General features: G+C 42.8%; 2 protein-coding genes across 2 annotated transcripts; one reads left to right on the top strand and one right to left on the bottom strand.

Annotated features, from left to right (window-relative positions):
• Positions 1–1499: 1499 nt before the first annotated feature.
• On the top strand, positions 1500–10055 carry LOC124290399 (laccase-like). Its single transcript, XM_046727105.1, has 3 exons — positions 1500–1603; positions 6555–8518; positions 8929–10055. The coding sequence occupies exons 2-3, from the start codon at positions 6556–6558 to the stop codon at positions 9111–9113; spliced, it is 2148 nt and encodes a 715-aa protein (XP_046583061.1). The 5' UTR covers positions 1500–1603; position 6555; the 3' UTR covers positions 9114–10055.
• A 5129-nt stretch (positions 10056–15184) lies between these two features.
• On the bottom strand, positions 15185–18176 carry LOC124290395 (laccase-2-like). The gene is made up of 2 exons (XM_046727101.1): positions 16352–18176; positions 15185–15399 (listed from the first exon to the last, which is right to left on the bottom strand). The coding sequence occupies exons 1-2, from the start codon at positions 18174–18176 to the stop codon at positions 15185–15187; spliced, it is 2040 nt and encodes a 679-aa protein (XP_046583057.1).
• Between the last annotated feature and the right edge of the window lie 704 nt (positions 18177–18880).

The raw sequence follows: 18880 nt of genomic DNA, 5'->3' as shown, positions 1-18880 counted from the left end.
ATTAACAGCAACGACTTTAAACCCGAAAACCTGCATAGCTTCTTTTGATCACCATACCCGTTGGTCTATTGACAGCTGACAATGACAACCTGGCATATGGACCATTGGGTTTGGGGCGCATTTACAACATAAACGCTCACATCAAGGGGTGTGAATCATGCTATACTTCACTGCATCGCATGTACCCGTTAAGTGTTGGTGGCCTTTATGCGTGAACAAGTACACAAGCGTTACCTGGTGATAGTCTCCCAGCCGTGTCACGTTCCCAAACATATTTGGTGAGCGAAGTTGTTGGACATGTCCGGCCAGAGATTTACACTGATAGGTTATGCATTATGTACCGTCCTTCCTTATACCCGATAGAGAGATACTGCGTATATCTGCAGGCGAATCCGTAGCACTAATTCCTGTCCCGGGGCTGTATATCTCGAGGTGAATTTTTGTACTGAATGGCAGTAGGACAATACTCACAAGCAAAGTATTGTACACATGAACAGGAATGTAGCTTACAGTAAAACCAGTCATGGGGAACGTACCAAGATACGCTCTCAAAACCTGGACTTATACCTCTTATGATGCATTTCACATCAGACATTTAATGGCGAGTAGGGTAGTACGAAGTTGCATCCCTGATGATGAATAACACACACGCATGATAACATATTATATACTCTCATATATGATAGTATATGACCATATATGATAAGGTATGGTATATATATCAGGACGAGTGTCAGACTCGATTATGTACAGACCCTGATCCTATGGCTGCAATGTTGCTGAATGTTGCGTTACACAAAGAGCAAAGCCAAAGCAAGAGGTGGCTCGGGTAACCGAGTAGGCCAAGAATTCAGCGCAGACATATCTACCCATTGTGACACTAGGCTGTCAACAAAGTATCTGTGTTGATGGGCTGCTCTAGTTTATCCCAGACCCTAGGGAATGAATTAGAAAATAAATTAAATTCAGGTCTAGATTGATTGGCCAAGTTGAGATTGCAGCTGAAATTACACATTTTATGAGTTTCGTATATGTGTATTTATCACTTTATATACTGTACCCACTGACCCGTCCTCCAATACCTTGGGGAAAGGCGAACATCTGTGAAAGGTGGAATAACATCAAAATATGCTCAGTGGAGTCAACAAGTTATTTAACTAGATTTCTATTTGAGCCACTGACATTGTTCAGTGTGCGTTTTATAACTGAATACTCAGAGTTGAAAGGTCGGATTTACTTTTGTTCGCGGCCACTCGACAGTAACGTCCTCGCTTATATAAAAGTTGTTTTTCTCAGTTGGCACTGATGAATCGTATCAAAACTTATCTAAAAAGAAAATACTTTAAAATCATTTGGATCATTAGTCATAGTAGACGTAACCAACCAAACGGTATCTATCACTATGTAATATATGTAGTTACATAACTTCACGCTTGAGATGAGAGTCTAGGGCTTGTTTATCGTATAGCTGCTGTGGTGCTTTTGAGACGGTCCCTCAGCTCACCTGATATCTCGTTGTTTTCAACAAGAAACAGGTTCTCGTCTGAGAGGCTGTCAATCGTGTCCCACCTTCCCGCTGAACAGACCACACTGTCAATCACAGGTAAGTGTGTTACCTGTAGACTATCAATACGACGACTAATTAACACATGCAGTTAATCCTATTATTGTTCGTGATAATGTAAACAGAGACTTAATTCCATGTTAAATGTTGTATAACGTTGTGCTGTCAGACCTTGTCACCATATGGCTACAATAATGAAAATTGCCTTTTAACGCAATCCCTCATAAATGTCAGGAGGGTGTTTAACGTCAACGAGAGTTAGGTCAAGGCTGGAAGGTGGAATTGACTTTTGTAAAGAATCAAGTGTTGAAGAAAAGTAGATTTTCCCCAAACTTTTAACACTGCCTGTTTCAAAACTAATTTTTTTATCTCCCCCTGAATAAAAGAATCTGAGCTTTGCCGAGAAAGTTTAATCCCAGATTTGACATGTTACACTTGGCCACTTTCTAATATCGTTGTGTATTATTCGTAGCGCTGCGCAATATAACCGGTTTACCGGTATTAACCGGTTCAGACATGAAAACGATACGTATTGCGATACGCTGATAGAAAACCGGTATTTTGACTTGTATTCGGAAAACTTCGTAACACTCGGAAACCTTGATGATTGTGGCAATTGTGGTAATGATGGTGGGATTGATGGTGGTGAAAATTACATTTTTAATATATTCTTATTTTGTCATGGTTAAAAGTTTTTATTAAAGCTTAATGAAGCATAGTGATTTTGTTGTGTTTTTGCTTTATAAATAAAGCGTTAACTTGATCATTAGTAGTTTATTGTTAAAAAAAACCTTCTTGCAATATATATCAATACATATCGCAATATAACCTTTCGCATCGCAATATATCGCAATATGAAAATTCTCTGCAATACCCACCCCTAATTATTCGTACTATTCATCCGTCATGCCGCTTTATCTTTGTTGTGTGTATCAGTGTCGGGACTGTTATTGTCATACCACCAGGATGAGGACGTGTATGTTGTAACCATATACCTGATTTGAACAATGGGCCTATTTATATATTACCTCTGTGATGCATTCATTCATTCATTTTAACGTCATCGGCAGTTGTTTGTGTCAGTAATTTTGACTGACTGACTGAGTGTGGTTTTACGCTGCTTTTAGCAATATTCCAGCAACATCACGGCGGGGGACACCAGAAATGGGCTTCACACATTGTACCCATGTGGGGATTCGAACCCGGGTCTTCGGCGTGACGAGCCAACACTTTAACCACTAGGCTACCCCACCGCCCCTAAGTAATTTTGAAGCAGAATAAAGGATTTATTGCATTTTCTGAATACAATTGTTAAACTAAGTGGACTAGGTATTGTATATATGTTAGTGGGTTGTAAAGTGCGTCACGAGCTGTCCGTGTACGGAAATAGAGGAAATACCTGGAAGTACCGTCAACCGTTGTGTACTGTTATCGTCAGTGTGAATGGATTTCCTGATTAGCGAATCGTGTACGGTGAGTTGGGTTTTACGCCGCATTTTAGCAATATTCCAGCAATATCACGGCGGGGAACACCAGAATTATGCTTCACACATTGTACCCTTTGGGGAAACGAAACCAGGTCTTCGGTGTGACGACCGAACGCTTTGACCACTAGAGTATCCCACTGCCCCCGACTTTATAGTGATAGCCCAATGAAATACCATACTGTAAATTAAAATTGACACACCAACCAGACTACTCTAATTTGACTAGTTATGCCCTTAATTTTAATTTTCAAACGTTTCATGAAAGAGTCCATTTCCATGTGTGCCATCATGGTTGGAATAAGGTTTGGAATTGTTGGATTCTCTGCCTATAGGCGACATAACCTACGGAATCTGATATCGGCATGTCCTACTATGTCTTTATGGGGCACATGTTTGGCGTGTGTGGTCATTAAACAAGTATTGCCATGTAGTCATGATGGTGTTTGTACATAACGGAATAATTGCATTTTATGTGATTTGTTATACTGGTTTAATTAATGGAAATAGAAAATGCCATTTTTAGTAGGGTATGAATGTAATCCAAATTACAGGATTATTTCAACATATTTTCAAACGTGATGACGTACGTCTTGGCCAGACATTCAAGTGATTGTCATTATGCGAATCAATCAACGCAATTGGGAGAAGATGACGTGTATCAGTCAGCGAGCCTGACCACCCGACCCCGTCAGTCGCCTCTTACAACAAGCATGACCAATTCTAACCCGGATCTTCACGGGTCTAGATCTTTTGTTCACAGACCCTGCTGGGATACGGGGCGTCATTAAAGATACAATTAGATAAATGTCCATTTATCGTATCTCTCTATTCTAAACGTGCGCAAAACATTTGAAATTGTACCGCACAGCGGTCATGATGACGTCATTCAACTTACCGCTTAGTGTAATATCGATGCCGATATTTAATGTGTAGCCTCGTCAAAAATAAATGAGTTAAGAAATAGGTACATTATATTGAATTGACGGTGCAAGATGTGACAAATCGTCACATCTTTCTGGCCAGTGGCAGAGGTACTATACATATGCTGGCTTGCCGCATGGAACTCTGGGTAGGAGAGTGGTGTAGGCGATCGTGTCCGGATTGACGGCCGAGGTGACGGTACTGTCAGTGCTTTGATCCAAGAAAATTCATGTCTGGATAGATGGAGTAGATTACGAGACAAAGATAGAAATTCATAGGCATACGAAGATACCGTGATCAGCTCCCCGACCGACTGTCAGTGTTAGTGAGCAGCTAGACGGCACAAGAATCCAGGTGCAGAATGCCGTCACGCGAACATTAAAGTGTATTTGCTGTTCAAAGTGTTTCTGAAGTTCCACACACGTTTGTTATTATTTTTCAAACTAAGCTAAGATTTGTTAACAACAAAACGTGCTTTAACATAAAAAAACGTGTCACCGATATGCGACGTAACGTATTACTAGGCGCAAATTTCTGCTTTTAAAATAATTTTAGCCAGTTTTAAACAATTATAATAATGATGATGAACTGTTTGAGAGGCATTCTGGAAGTTGTAAGTAATAGGAATGACCAGTCTTCTTCATAATAATGATTTGTTTAAACGCAATTGTTACCAGCTCACCTTACATTTCCAAAGGTATAATTCTAAATGCGGTGTAAAAATCACGGAAATTGATTTTTTTTCATGAATAGTCAGTCGAGGAACCGTTCATTTATGTACAAAGTAAGTGACACCCCCCAACCCCACCCACTGCATGTCATGTACAAGGTCATTTACCATCCCCCCACACCCTTCTCATAATGTCTAAGCATACTTTTTAAATAGTTAATGTACAAACTTGCTGATTATTAAGCCCACAGTTTTAGATTAAAGTTGATTCGTTGTTCATTAATGTACTGTTTTGAGACTCGTAGCAATTTAAAATTACATTAGCTAAAAAATGTCGGAAAGCGCACGTAAAATCTCGAAATGCTCACCTGGAATCACGAGAGCCGTTATTAAAACAAACGCAAGTGTGTGCTTGAGTCTCTCAGCGTTCATGCCATTTCATGAAACTATAATTGTTAAAAGCTTCAAATTAGGTAAGACAATTAGCTATGTTATCTATATTATTAAAATGAGGATGTGTATTTTACCCGATTTTCAAAGTGTGTATTGAATCACCAAATGCCATAACCGATTTAAGTACTATTAAGGGATTATTTTTATCAAAGTGCCGCAATCCTTACTCGCATTCTGATTGGTTTGTCGTATTTTCGTCCATAACATTCATCAAGAGGGGGACGAGTCTTATTGGCGGTGACGGAAAGGGGCGAGTGGTGACGAATGTTGTAATACCATGACATCTGTCAACCAAGTCAGCGAGCCTGACCACCCAATCCTGTTAGTCGCCTCTTACAACAAGCATGGGTTACTGAAGACCAATTCTAACCCGGATCTTCACGGGTAGAACCACTTATTAACACCTTTAAACCATACTGATTCGAGTGAAGCAGAGTAACTATCAATACATTGCGATCAGGAAAGTAGTCCGACCGTAGCGTCATCACCAAAGACTAGCCAATCACGGACCTCGAATGCAATCGCATGCATATGTCTCATATTGATTATCTCAAATTTTGTTCTCAACGACGGATGTGTAAGCTTGAAGCCTACGTTAAGTCTCCTAACGAAATTTCGTTATTTTAATTGTTCATTAGATCCGCAATAATGAAACTATGAAAACATAATGACATTTAGAAAGTGGTCAAATGTGGTCACCTATGCTATATTTAGGATTATCACATCCGGGATTCGAACCCACACTCTCAGGCACCCACTCAGCCACCGTGGCTTCCACAAAAATGGAAGTCAGACAACTGGTAGTCTAGACAACGGGCCTTGTGTACCCCTCTGACAAGAGGCACGGCATCCACGGCCGAAATCTGTGAATACGCAATGAATTCAGAAAATGGTCAAATGTAACATATGTTATATTTGGGGTTTTACTTTGTAAGTAAAGTACAGTTTCGTTATGGAATGAATGTTGAAATGTAGCCATCTTTGTGGGTTTTATCGGTAAGGTGAGTGACGAAATTTAGTTAAGTCATTAAGTTTTGTAATACAAACTAATGGTTTCATTACCGCCTCCGTGGTGTAGTGGTTAGAGCGTCCGCCCGGAGAGCGGAAGGTTGCGGGTTCGATCCCCGACTGCGTCATACCAAAAGACGTTTAAACATGGTACTTGTTGGTCCCTGTCTGGCGCTCGGCATTAATGGGTACAACAAGGACTGGTCGGCTCAGAGTCAGTATAATGTGTCTGAGTGGGGTATTCATGCTTCACTGCGGCATGGTATCTCCGTGGGCTAGCACTATAAAACCAGCTTAAGTCTGGGCTCGTACAAGCAGTCGCACATACACATACACACGCATGCACGTCGTCATATGAGCGAAATATTCTCAAGCACGACGTTAAACCCAATTTCACCTCACCTCAATGATTTCATTAGCATTCTCACAGAACATCCTTTATCTATTGCAGGATGTTGTGGCTCCGTACAGTGTCTTGCCTTCTCCTGTCAATCATCTCAGCGAGGGGCGTGGCCTCAGAGTGCAAGATGACCGATGAAGAGTGTGAATTCTATCTAATCATTGACCAACGTATGACAATGATGAAAGGGTCCGAGGCCGTTTTCCCCGAGGGAGGGAACCTGTATAAGTACAACGTCGTCAATACGTCAGCCTCTGCGCCAGAGTCACCACTTGGGGTCATCCAGGCCGACGGCTTCGAAACACAGCGAGTTGTCACGGTGGCCAATGGCTCCATGCCCGGACCTGCTATCGAGGTGTATGAAGGTCAAACTGTTGTCGTCCATGTTAAGAATCACCTCCACAATGAGGGCTTATCAATCCACTGGCACGGTCTTCACCAACAAGGTACCCCACACATGGACGGCGTGGCCTTCATAACGCAATGTCCTATACTTCCGGGTCAAGAGTTCACCTACAAGTTCAAAGCCAAACCCAAGGGCACTTTCTGGTATCATTCACATATGGGAAACCAGAGGACCATGGGGCTTCTGGGTGCGCTGATCATCAGAGAGAAGAAGCCTCCAGTGATGGAGGAAATGGTAATGGTGCTACAGGACTGGAACCACGAGGATTCGATGACCGTCCTTCTGAAAATGATGTACGGATCATTTGAAAACAGACAAAAAGTTCCAACAACGGATTCCCTTGACGGCTCCCATTTTAGCCGATACACAATGTTGAGCGGGCTGATAAACGGAAAGGGTCGACTATATGATAAAGCCGGAAAGCACAATGGAGCCCCGCTTACTACCTTCGATGTAAAACCAAACATGCAGTACAGGGTCCGGGTGATCGCCGCTGGAAACCTCTTCCCATTCAGGGTGTCCGTGCATGGTCATGAACTGACAATCGTGGCGTCCGACGGGTATGACCTGCGTCCAGAAGTTGCGGAGTCCTTCGTCATCAACCCCGGTGAGAGGATGGACTTCATTATCAACACCACCAACACAGTCGACAACTACTGGATTGTGGCGCAGACTCTCGAGGAAGGCGTGGACCACAAGGCTGAAGCCATCTTCAGATACGAAGGCGCTGCTGAAACAGAACCAACTACTTTCAGAAGAACATGCTCAGCTTCCAGTCCATGTCGTGTCATCAACTGCCCCTTCACATACTACCCGCTACCGCACACAGAGTGCCTCCGGTTCGACCAGCTTAGATCTTTGACTGAAGATCCTGCTCCTCCAGTGACAGCTGGGAAGTTCAAGGAGCATTTCTTCAACTACGCCTTCCCTGGTCTAACACTATATCCGGGTCAGGTGAACGGCCGGGCCTTCACGATGCCAACTGTTTCTGCTCTGACCCAGCTGGATGAGATTCACACAACCTGTGACAAGGCAGACTGTGGCGACGAAAAGACGTGCCACTGCACCTACAAGGTGGATCTGACATACGGAGACACTATTCAGATGGTCCTCCTCAACATGGGCAACGGGAAGGGTTGGTCTCATCCAGTTCATCTTCATGGCCATTCCTTCTACGTGTTGAAGATGGGCTATGCACAATACAACGCCTCCACCGGAAAGATCATAGGCGATAACATGGATATTGATTGTCACAACATCAGCCACAACTTCTGTAATTCGGCAACGTGGGCAAACGCGTCGTGGACGGGGGATAACATTCCGGGTCTGGAGCTGAAGAACCCCCCGCGGAAGGATACCATTATAGTTCCAACTGGTGGTTATGCGGTTGTGAGAATCCGAGCTAACAACCCTGGCGTGTGGTTCATGCATTGCCACATTGAATTGCACAGTGCTGACGGGATGGCCATGATGATCAACGAAGCTCAGGACAAGCATCCTGCACCACCGGATGACTTCCCGAAATGCGGGAATTTCGGACCTAAAATTACGTACAACAACCACAATAAAAAAGACGAAAAAGAGAAGGAAAACAAGGAAGAAAATAAAAGTAAGTATTTCTAAAATCTTTTAAAAAATAAATTAAAAACAGTAGTGGAACAATTCAGTATGTCTTCTTAGACGGAAATGTACAAGAGGACCGAGGATGTGAGGTTTCTTTGAGTGGCATCTTAGAAGGTGGGAGGTACAATATTGACCAACGTTATGGGAGACAACATTATGATTTCGTGAGTGCGACGTTTCCATACAGATTCTTGTACCGCTGCCAAGCAGTACCTGTGTTTCAGTTATGTACCACAATGACTTGCGCAGATCGATGCTCATGCTGTTGATCACTGGATTGTCTGGCCCAGACTCGATTATTTACAGACCGCCGCCATATAGCTGGAATATTGCTGAGTGCGGCGTAAAACTAAACTCACTCACTCACTCACCACAATGACATGTTCTGTGTTTCAGTGGTGTACCAGCATGACGTGTTCTGGACCGTGGTTGGCTGTCTGCTCGGGATCTGTGCCCTCCAGTTCATCATCCTTTTGTGTATATGCTGCCGGCGATGCGAGGGGTCCGGTCGGGAGAAATACAACATGGAGTCAACATATACCTCAAACCCACAGGAGAACAAAGCATTCCAAAAGTATTAACAGTGAACGTCAGGAATTCAGGAATTGGTAATCCACGAAATCACCAGATCATGTTCCCTTCTGACGCAGCTTACCCGAAAGTAAAACATAAAGTATAAAGTTGTTAGGTCATGTCGTACACTGATGAGTAGAGGAAACTTTTCTACCCTGTAGATTTTAACACATGTCCGATTTTAAATTGAAAATTTACTAAGTCAGGGATATCCAAAATATGTACTGTATTTGCGCATAGTCAGCAATCAAAAATGCGTTTCATTGAAAACCTTTATAAATGGTGGGGAAATCATGATACCAAACTACGGATGGGTATCTGTGACATCATATTTTAAATCGATACATTTGGGGTCATCAATAAGCATATTCAACTTTCAAATACATAAAACAAGATCTCACTACACTTTCTTTAGTCCCCGCTCTGTTTTGGACAGTGTAATTTCGTTAGTCAAGTAAGAGTTTCGGTCATTCACTTAAACCAAGCAATTTGTGTTCAGGGTGAGAATAATCAAAACTATGTTATTACTGTAACGGGAGCATGCCCAGTTTTGTTCTGTTAGTGGCACGAAGTGTTTTTCTTTCAAACAAAGAATTAATTCAAGAACACCTCCGCTCTCTGTCATAGAACTATGCCATGGCAGTACATTCAATCCGTTGGCAGGATGACTGATAAATTTACATTTACCGAATTTCATAGTTTGTAAGTAAACTATAGCATCATTTTTGAGGTACTGTCGATATTCCGTTCACTGTTGCAGGAACGATGTTTCCTATGATTGTCTAATCAAGCCGTTGTCGTTCATTCATTATGAGACATATATCCTATATGAAACTTTAATTGTTAGCTATATACTCGGCCGAATATATATTAACAAAGTAATAACCAATTATCATACGTTTTACCTGTTGTTTTGGCGAGTGCTGATTTTAAAGTGTATATTTTTCATATTGTTCATATTGTTCTGTGTATCAATATGCATTGTTATGTGTTTCAGGTTTGTTCTGTACAGTGTTAGATTGTCATGTTTGCTCGTGCATATATACGTGAATCACGACAAGTACATGTGAATGTTACACATACGCATACCCGAGATGTACCCGACATGTACCCGACAAGTGAATATGTTGCAAGGTTGTCAGCAACATACGGTACACGACAAACTTCTGTAATATTCCGGGGCGGTGGGGTAGCCTAATGGTTAAAGCGTCCGGTCGTCACGCTGAAGGTCGAGGTTCGATTCCCCACATGGGTACAATGTGTGAAGCCCATTTCTGGTGTCCCCGCCGTGATATTGCTGGAGTAATGCTAAAAGCGGCGTAAACACATACTCTTTCACTCACTCCCTGTAATATTCCGATGTGAACCTGCACATGCCAAGCGGTGTCAATGTTGCATCTCATGTAAGGGTAAGGACACGCGTGGCTCAGTAGTCGAGTCGTGCCCTTAATCGTGCCAGGAATCTATAATCATAGGTTTGAATCTGATTTGTCCGGATTTTGTTTGTAGAATTTGTCACCACCATACCATGTTCGTGGGTCTGACACAAGAAATACACGTCTAGGACCTGCATCATTTAGGACATTCATCTTCCCTCCAGCTGACTCAGCAGACTCACTCACTAACTCACTATATACACCATGTATCACTGGATGTCTCTAGATTTAGGGACCGTTCATAATATATGGGTGGGCGTGGGGTGTGGTGTGTGTGTGTGTGTGGGGGGGTGATTTTAAGTGGGGTCATCAATTTTGTACACATGTACAAGTGGGGGCGGGGTCTCAGCAATTTTGTACATAGAAATGTTAAAAAAATATTTGCTTAAAAACTATATGGGGGGTCATTGATTTTTTACGTGACATGCGGTGGGGGGGGGGCACTTACTTTGTACATCAATTTAAGGGGTTCACTCACATTGTACATGCTTCTCCATAAAAATCACCATCCTAGCCATAAATTATGAACGGATCTTATGTTTACATTAATAAAGACATCGTTTTATAATATACAGTGTTTGTTTTTGGTTCCGACAGAAACGCTTTCTCTCATTCGTCTTGAGCGCAACTGAAACTTGTACATTTTCCGACGCCACATGTGGTCCTTTAAAATGTTCGTCAGTTCTTCACTACACTTATCTATTGCGATTCAGGCTTACATTTAGCTCGTACTTGCTGATGTGTTTTCATTCCACAAAAGACAACAAAACACTTCTTCGTTTGTTGGGGTTCGTGGTGCCGGCGGCCACTAACGAATGTCCTAAAGTTTCGCCCCATTCCTCCCACGTGCATTTAGTAGAGTCAAATACAGGCATATTCAAACGTGCTGCTATCTTTCACTTTCACGAATGTGTCACTTCACGAAGTCTACACTTGGAGTAAAGTCCCATTCACATGCACACAATTTACTCATGTAAGTAAATTTGCATATGTGTAAAATACATACGTGTGTGATAGTAAATTTACTTTGCGTTCACATTGAATTTATGTAGAGTGAGTAAACTTGAAAGTGTAAAAATACATGTATCAAATTGTCTCAGTTTTTTGTGTGAACTTCAACAGAGAAAGGTGTTCTCTTATCATCGGCGCTTAAGAAGACACACGCAGTATCAGATATGTACTGCTCTTGCAATAGGTCTGTCACAAGATAGACCTCTCTGGAATAAAGAAAGACAGTCTTTTGGTGGAACGACATAAATAAATCTAATGACGACAAATACTGGTACGATGATTTTCGAATTAACAAAGGTATTTTCGATCTTATCTGCACACAACTGCAGGATTACTTAAAAGCTAGTGACCAATCTGTTTGGATGTATGAATGAAAGTTGCAAGCGCAATATACTTTATGGCTTCAACTTCAGAATATAGAACTGTGGCACATTTGTTTAGTGTAGGGAAGTCCACTGTTTGAAAATGTATTCATGAAGTTTGTCAGACCATATGTGATGTTTTGCTTCCGGAATATGTAACTTTTGCCCTAAATGAAGATGACATGACACAATTTACTCACAGTGCACCTGGGTCTGACCACATGTACATTTGCTCCTAGTGTATATTTACATACGTGTGGAAATGCGTTCACATGACATATGTACACACGTATGTAAAGTTTGCTCGTGTGTGTATTATACATAAGTGTGCAAACAGGTGCATGTGAACGGGGCTTTAAGTGTTTATTCTACAGAAGACAAAGCAGGCTCAGAACCACAGCTCTCTGGGTGGTTACGACTTCATGAACAAATGAATGAACTGCACACATCCTACCGGGCACCCATTTAACACCTGCTGATCAAATCTCTCTCTCTCTCTCTCTCTCTCTCTCTCTCTCTCTCTCTCTCTCTCTCTCTCTCTCTCTCTCTCTCTCTCTCTCTCTCTCTCTCTCTCTCTCTCTCTCTCTCTCTCTCTCTCTCTCTCTCTCTCTCTCTCTCTCTCTCTCTCTCTCTCTCTCTCTCGGTATTATCAGTCAAAACAACCAGGATGATACCAGTTTACGCCCAGTTGATCTGAATGTGTGGTGTGGCGTCAGTCTCGTGAAGCGTACGTAACCCAACATAGACGACACGGTAACTGATTTTATGTTGCAACGAGCGAACGTTACATGACTCAGATGAACGAATTATATCATCCTGGAGCTCGGATTATTTATACGATTAAACACGTGAGTTTAAAACAGTTTCAGCACGACTCTCAGTCTGGTTATTATCACTGGAATGTACAGCGAGATACTGACACATTATCCTGTAAATGCCGACGTTTCACGTGCACATCATGAAAAACCTTTTCACAAAATTCCTTCCACTGATTTACCCATCTCAACTTGAAAGTCAGGAGACAACTGTTTCATATTTGTATCTGTACATACAGATTCAGACTGATAAAACCTCCCCACAAGGTTGTATGACAAAAGGGATGATTTTAATTTCCAGTAGTCAACTTTCCTTTCATGTCTAGGGGCGGTGGGAAGACCCGGCCGAAGACCCGGGTTCGATTCCTCACATGGGTACAATGTGTGAAGCCCATTTCTGGTGTCCCCCGCCGTGATATTGCTGGAATATTGCTAAAAGCGGCGTAAAACCAAACTCACTCACTCACTTTCATGTCGATCAAGTTTTATAATAGACATGAGGGGACATTTCAAAATTTGATGCTTCAATGACTGAAAATGATGTCCGATACAATTCCCTATTTTCAATTTACCATACATGTTTTCAGGTGAACAGTTCACCAGCCTTTGGTGGGGCACGATATCCTCATGTTGGCGAATACCTGGTGTCACTATTATTTCATAGCGATTCCTATCTTATGGTGTGAGTCACTGGATCTATGTCGTTGTCACCTCTCGTGACAAATGCTAAATGCTGGGGATCAAAGTTATACACGGTAAAACCCTTTCAGGTCAAAGGTCGTTCCGTCGAACCCCATCCTAAATGATCCTTGAACCTCGGTGGCGGAACTTATGTATAGAAGGGAGACAACTCCGCACCGCTTCACGTTGTTGAGGCTCAGGCTGACCACACACATAGTTGAGATAACAGTGAGTCAGTGAGTTTAGTTTTACGCCACTTTTACAATATTCCAGCAATATCACGGCGGGGGACGCCAGAAATGTGGGGAATCGAACCCGGGCCCTCGACGTGTCGACGAACGCCTATACCACTAGGCTATCTCACCGCCCCTGAGATAACAGTGTTGCCATGGCAATAGTTGCCATGATCCATGGAGCAAATATAAAACAGGAATCATGTGTACTGCAAAAATGATTTAATGAAAGGAAGTGATTTTCATACAGTTAAATCAAGTAATGACCAATTAACATTTTTCCAACAATATTTCTTAAGCGGTCAGAGTCTGGCATATTTTCTCATATGAATAATATTTTCAGCGAAAACAGTGTGACCCGGCGCATAGGAACTGTCGGTCACATTACTGGTATGGACTAATAGACTAATGGACTAATTTGGTAAACGCTGCAAAGGCACAGACAGGCCGGTCCAATTGTTAGTACGTGACGCCGAGAGGAGGAACATCTGGGCAAAATGTTGCTCTGATCCTCTCAGGCCGGTTTCGTTGTTGTGACGTGTGCCAGGACCAGGTGAGGAAATGCTGCAATGAGCCAGTGATATCTCATGGTTGTTGGCAACACTGGGCTCAGCCAGGGTTCAGGTATAGGTAAACCACACTCTTTAAAGGCACTATGTCACACATTTTCGACGATATTTTGGCCTATATTATACATGTTGGGGCATATGCATTCACTTTAGCTTCCTGTTGATGCAATAGGGAGTGAGTATGTTTTTACGCCGCTTTTAGCTATATTCCAGCAATATCACGGCAGCGGACACCAGAAATGGGCTTCACACATTGTACCCATGTGGGGAATCGAACCTGGGTCTTCGGCGTGACGAGCGAAGGCTCTAACCACTAGGCTACCCGACAGCCCCCTTTGATGCAATGCCTGACTTGCCTGAAATCGATAACTGAAACTTCGAGGCGAAGAGCTTCCAAACTGAGAACACTAGCCATATATGGAATGTAAACAATTGCTCCATACATCGAAAACTGTCGCACGCGGTGTTGTGGGTGTTTGTTGAACTTGTGTCTTTGTCCAAAGTAGTTACAGGATATTCGTGAAGAGCGCTCCAAGGGACAGAACTCTATGGGGTTCGCTTGAAATAATGTTCGGCCGGTAGAGGGCGCGAGAGTCGAATTAATTCTACGTTGCATTAATTCATTCGAACTTTTCAATATAATATTGTAATGTAAATACGTAATCGTTTTTGTAATAAATGGTAGCTTCCCTGAGGGCTGATAGTAAGCATTATTTGGAGAAATGCATTACAGTGTATTTATTTCTAGAAAAGTTTGGTGTCACATTGTGCCTTAAATACGAGTGCAATACAATCTTCATTTACAGCACTGCTATTGACCGACTCCCGCTTCATCCTTATAAATATTTCCTTCAGGTATTCCGTCATTAATTCAATTGGATTTGATTTTTTAAGATACAATGTAAACATGCTTAAAAATCATTTCATTGAATTCAGCGAAGCGTAAATATTCATTCAGCATTGAATAGATATTTACATTCTGTCAACATAGTGTTTACCCTTCAGTTCCACCTCAACATTTTCAAAAGCATGGTTCAGTTTCGGGTCAGGTGTATTCTGTATGTTGGACGTCTTCCGGTTAGATCCCTGTGGCCGGCAGCACAGGTACAGCAGGATGGCGAACTGTATGGCGCACACCCCGATCAGACAGCCAACCACACTCCAGAACACGTCATGCTGGACAACCACTGAAACACAGAATACGTCATACTGATACACAACTGGAACAAGGAATACGTCATACTGATACACAACTGAAACACAGAACACGTCATACTGATACACAACTGGAACAAGGAACACGTCATACTGATACACAACTGAAACACAGAACACGTCATGCTGATACACAGCTGGAACAAAGAATACGTCATACTGCTACACAACTGGAACATAGAACACGTCATGCTGATACACAACTGGAACATAGAACACGTCATGCTGATACACAACTGGAACAAGGAATACGTCATACTGATACACAACTGGAGCAAGGAATACATCATACTGATACACAACTGGAACAAGGAATACGCCATGCTGATACACAACTGGAACATAGAACACGTCATGCTGATACACAACTGGAACAAGGAATACGTCATGCTAATACACAACTGGAGCAAGGAATACGTCATACTGATACACAACTGGAACATAGAACACGTCATGATGATACACAACTGAAACATAGAACACGTCATGCTGATACACAACAGGAACAAGGAACACGTCATGCTGATACACAACTGAAACATAGAACACGTCATGCCTATACACAACTGGAACAAGGAATACGTCATGCTGATACACAACTGGAGCAACGAATACATCATACTGATACACAACTCAGAGCATGTCATGTTGGTACAACTGCAAAACAGAACACGTCTTGCTGAAACAACATTGACTATATCACTAAACCTAAGTTAAGGTACAAGAACTACCGGAGGTGAAGATGCAGTTAAGATAATCTGTTGCCAACTGCCACATCTTTAACTATAAACACTGTTCTACAAAAGAGAGAAGAACCAAAACCTTTTACTTTGATACTAATAGTGTTAGAACTAAAATCAACACCAGGTCCTTCTCAGTGTTATGGAAGTGTATCCTTTAGTCAGGATTGTGAGCTGAACTTACATGGGTTGGTGCTTGTCTTGGCAGTATGGTTGGTCTTTTCTGATCCGTTAGGTTTCGTCTTGTATATCACATCCGGACCAAATTCCGAACATCGAGGCCAGTTCTCTGGCGGAGCAGGATGCTTGTCCTGAGCTTCGTTGATCATCATGGCCATCCCGTCAGCGTTGTGCATCTCAATGTGGCAATGCATGAACCACACGCCAGGGTTGTCAGCGCGGATTCTCACAACCACATAACCACCAGTTGGCACTATTATGGTATCCTTCCGCGGGGGGTTCTTCAGCTCCAGACCCGGAATGTTATCTCCCGTCCATGCAGAGTTTGCAAATGTAGCTGCATTACAAAAAGGATCTCCGTTACAGCTTATATCCGGATTGCTGCCTGCGACTTGATACGTGGAACTATTTTGTATTGCATAGCCCATCTTGAGCACGTAGAAGGAATGGCCGTGGAGATGAATAGGATGAGACCACCCCCATCCGTTGCCCATGTTGAGGAACACCAGCTGAACGGTGTCTCCGTACTTCAGGTTAAGTGTGAAGGTGCAATGACACGTCTTGTTGAACCCACAATCTTCTCTGCTGCATGATGTGTCAACCTCGTCAATCTGGGACAGAGCTGAGACGACAGGCATCTTGAATTTATGTCCATTCACTTGACCTGGAAAATGACTATAGCCAGGAAAACCAAAGTTGAGGAAGTGTTCTTTGAACTTGCCAGGAGTTATCGGAGGAGCTGGATCGTCATCAGGCAAAGATTTGAGCTCGTCGAACCTCACTGTTTTAGTATTACTTATAGGGAAGTTGGTGAAGGGGCTGTTGACAACTCGACATGGAAGAGCCGCTGTGCATGTTCTTCTTGATGTAGTTGGTTCTGCATCAGGCGCTCCTTCGTATCTGAGAATAGCTTCCGCTTTGTGATCCACGCCTTTTTCGATGCTCTGCGCCAGAATCCAGTAGTTGTCCACAGCGTTGTTGGTGTTGATGATGAAGTCGATCCGCTCACCGGGGTTGATAATGAAGGATTCTGCGATTTCTGGACGCAGGTCATACCCGTCGGACGCCACGATTGTCAGATCATGATCGTGCACGGACACCCGGAACGGGTAGAGATGGCCGGCGCCGATCACCCGGAACCTGTACTGTGTGTTTGGCCGTACATTGAAAACAGTGAGGGGTGCGCCATTATGACGATTGTTTGTATCATAGAGACGACCCTTGCCGTTAATAAGAGCACTTTTCATGAAAAAACGGCTAAAGTGGGAGCCATCGAGCGCATCTGTTGTTGGAAGTTCTTTTCGGTCTTCAAATCCCCCGTGAACCGACTTTAAGTGTATCAAATTTGAGTCATCGTGGTTCCAGTCCTGTAGCACCATTATCATTTCCTCCATCGCTAGTGGCTTCTTCTCTCTGATGATCAGTGCACCCAGAACTCCATTGGTCCTCTGGTTTCCCAGATGTGAATGATACCAGAAAGTGCCCTTGGGTTTGGCCTTGAACTTGTAGGTGAACGACTGACCCGGAAGTATAGGACATTGTGTTATGAAAGCCACGCCGTCCATGTGTGGGGTACCTTTTTGATGAAGGCCGTGCCAGTGGATTGATAAGCCCTCATTGTGGAGGTGATTCTTAACATGGACGATCACCGTTTGACCTTCATACACCTCGATAGCAGGTCCGGGCATTGAACCATTGACCACTGTGAGAACTCGCTGTGGCTCATAGCCGTCTGCTTGGACTATTCCTTCCGGTTCCAAAGGGGTCGCTGCTGAAGTGTTTGTGACGTCATACTTGTACAACTTCCGGTCAGAAGAGAAAACTGCCATGTTACCTTTCATCATGGTCAGGCGGTGCTCAATGGTGAGGTAAAATACGCACTCGTCATCTGTCATCAGACATTCTGAAACCACGCCCCTCGCTGAAATGATTGACAGCAGGAGACAGGTGACCGCTTGGACATACCTCATCCTACAAAACAGAGAAGGAATTATTGGTACAATATATAGGTAAATATATAGATAAATATGTCAATACTGACAAAGATAAACAATATGACGTGAATGAATGCATCACACGTTTTTATGGATAACAACTTCTTTTTTAATCTTTATACGACGTTTCAGAGCTAATTCTTCCTCCTTCATCAGGTGGATGTTCGTCCATTTTCTAAATGCCTTTCAAGCACTTCAATATGACGTGAAGGGCCTGAACGAAGGAACGCGAGGCACCTTACAAAGTAGACATGAATTTATCGATTGACAACCTTGAATAAACACATTCCACGTTAACAAAGGTTTGAATTTACTGACAATGTACGCATTTTCCTTTGTTTTGTCCACTACTTCACATGGACTGGTGTCTTCACTAATAAACACAGCAATACAAGAACAACCTGCAACATACAGGGGAATTGCACACAATTCTTCAGCTGACGAGGCACAAGGGACTGTCCTCAGACAGACACTGCTAATTCTCAACCGTTGTTCAAACTGCATGAATCCACTTAGCGGATTGTGACGAAAGTCTCAAT

The sequence above is a fragment of the Haliotis rubra genome, unplaced genomic scaffold (genome assembly GCF_003918875.1).
Source record: "Haliotis rubra isolate DU_JTF1 unplaced genomic scaffold, ASM391887v1 Scf464, whole genome shotgun sequence".
Classification (NCBI taxonomy): Eukaryota; Metazoa; Mollusca; class Gastropoda; order Lepetellida; family Haliotidae; genus Haliotis; species Haliotis rubra.
This window is presented reverse-complemented; position numbering and strand designations above follow the sequence as displayed.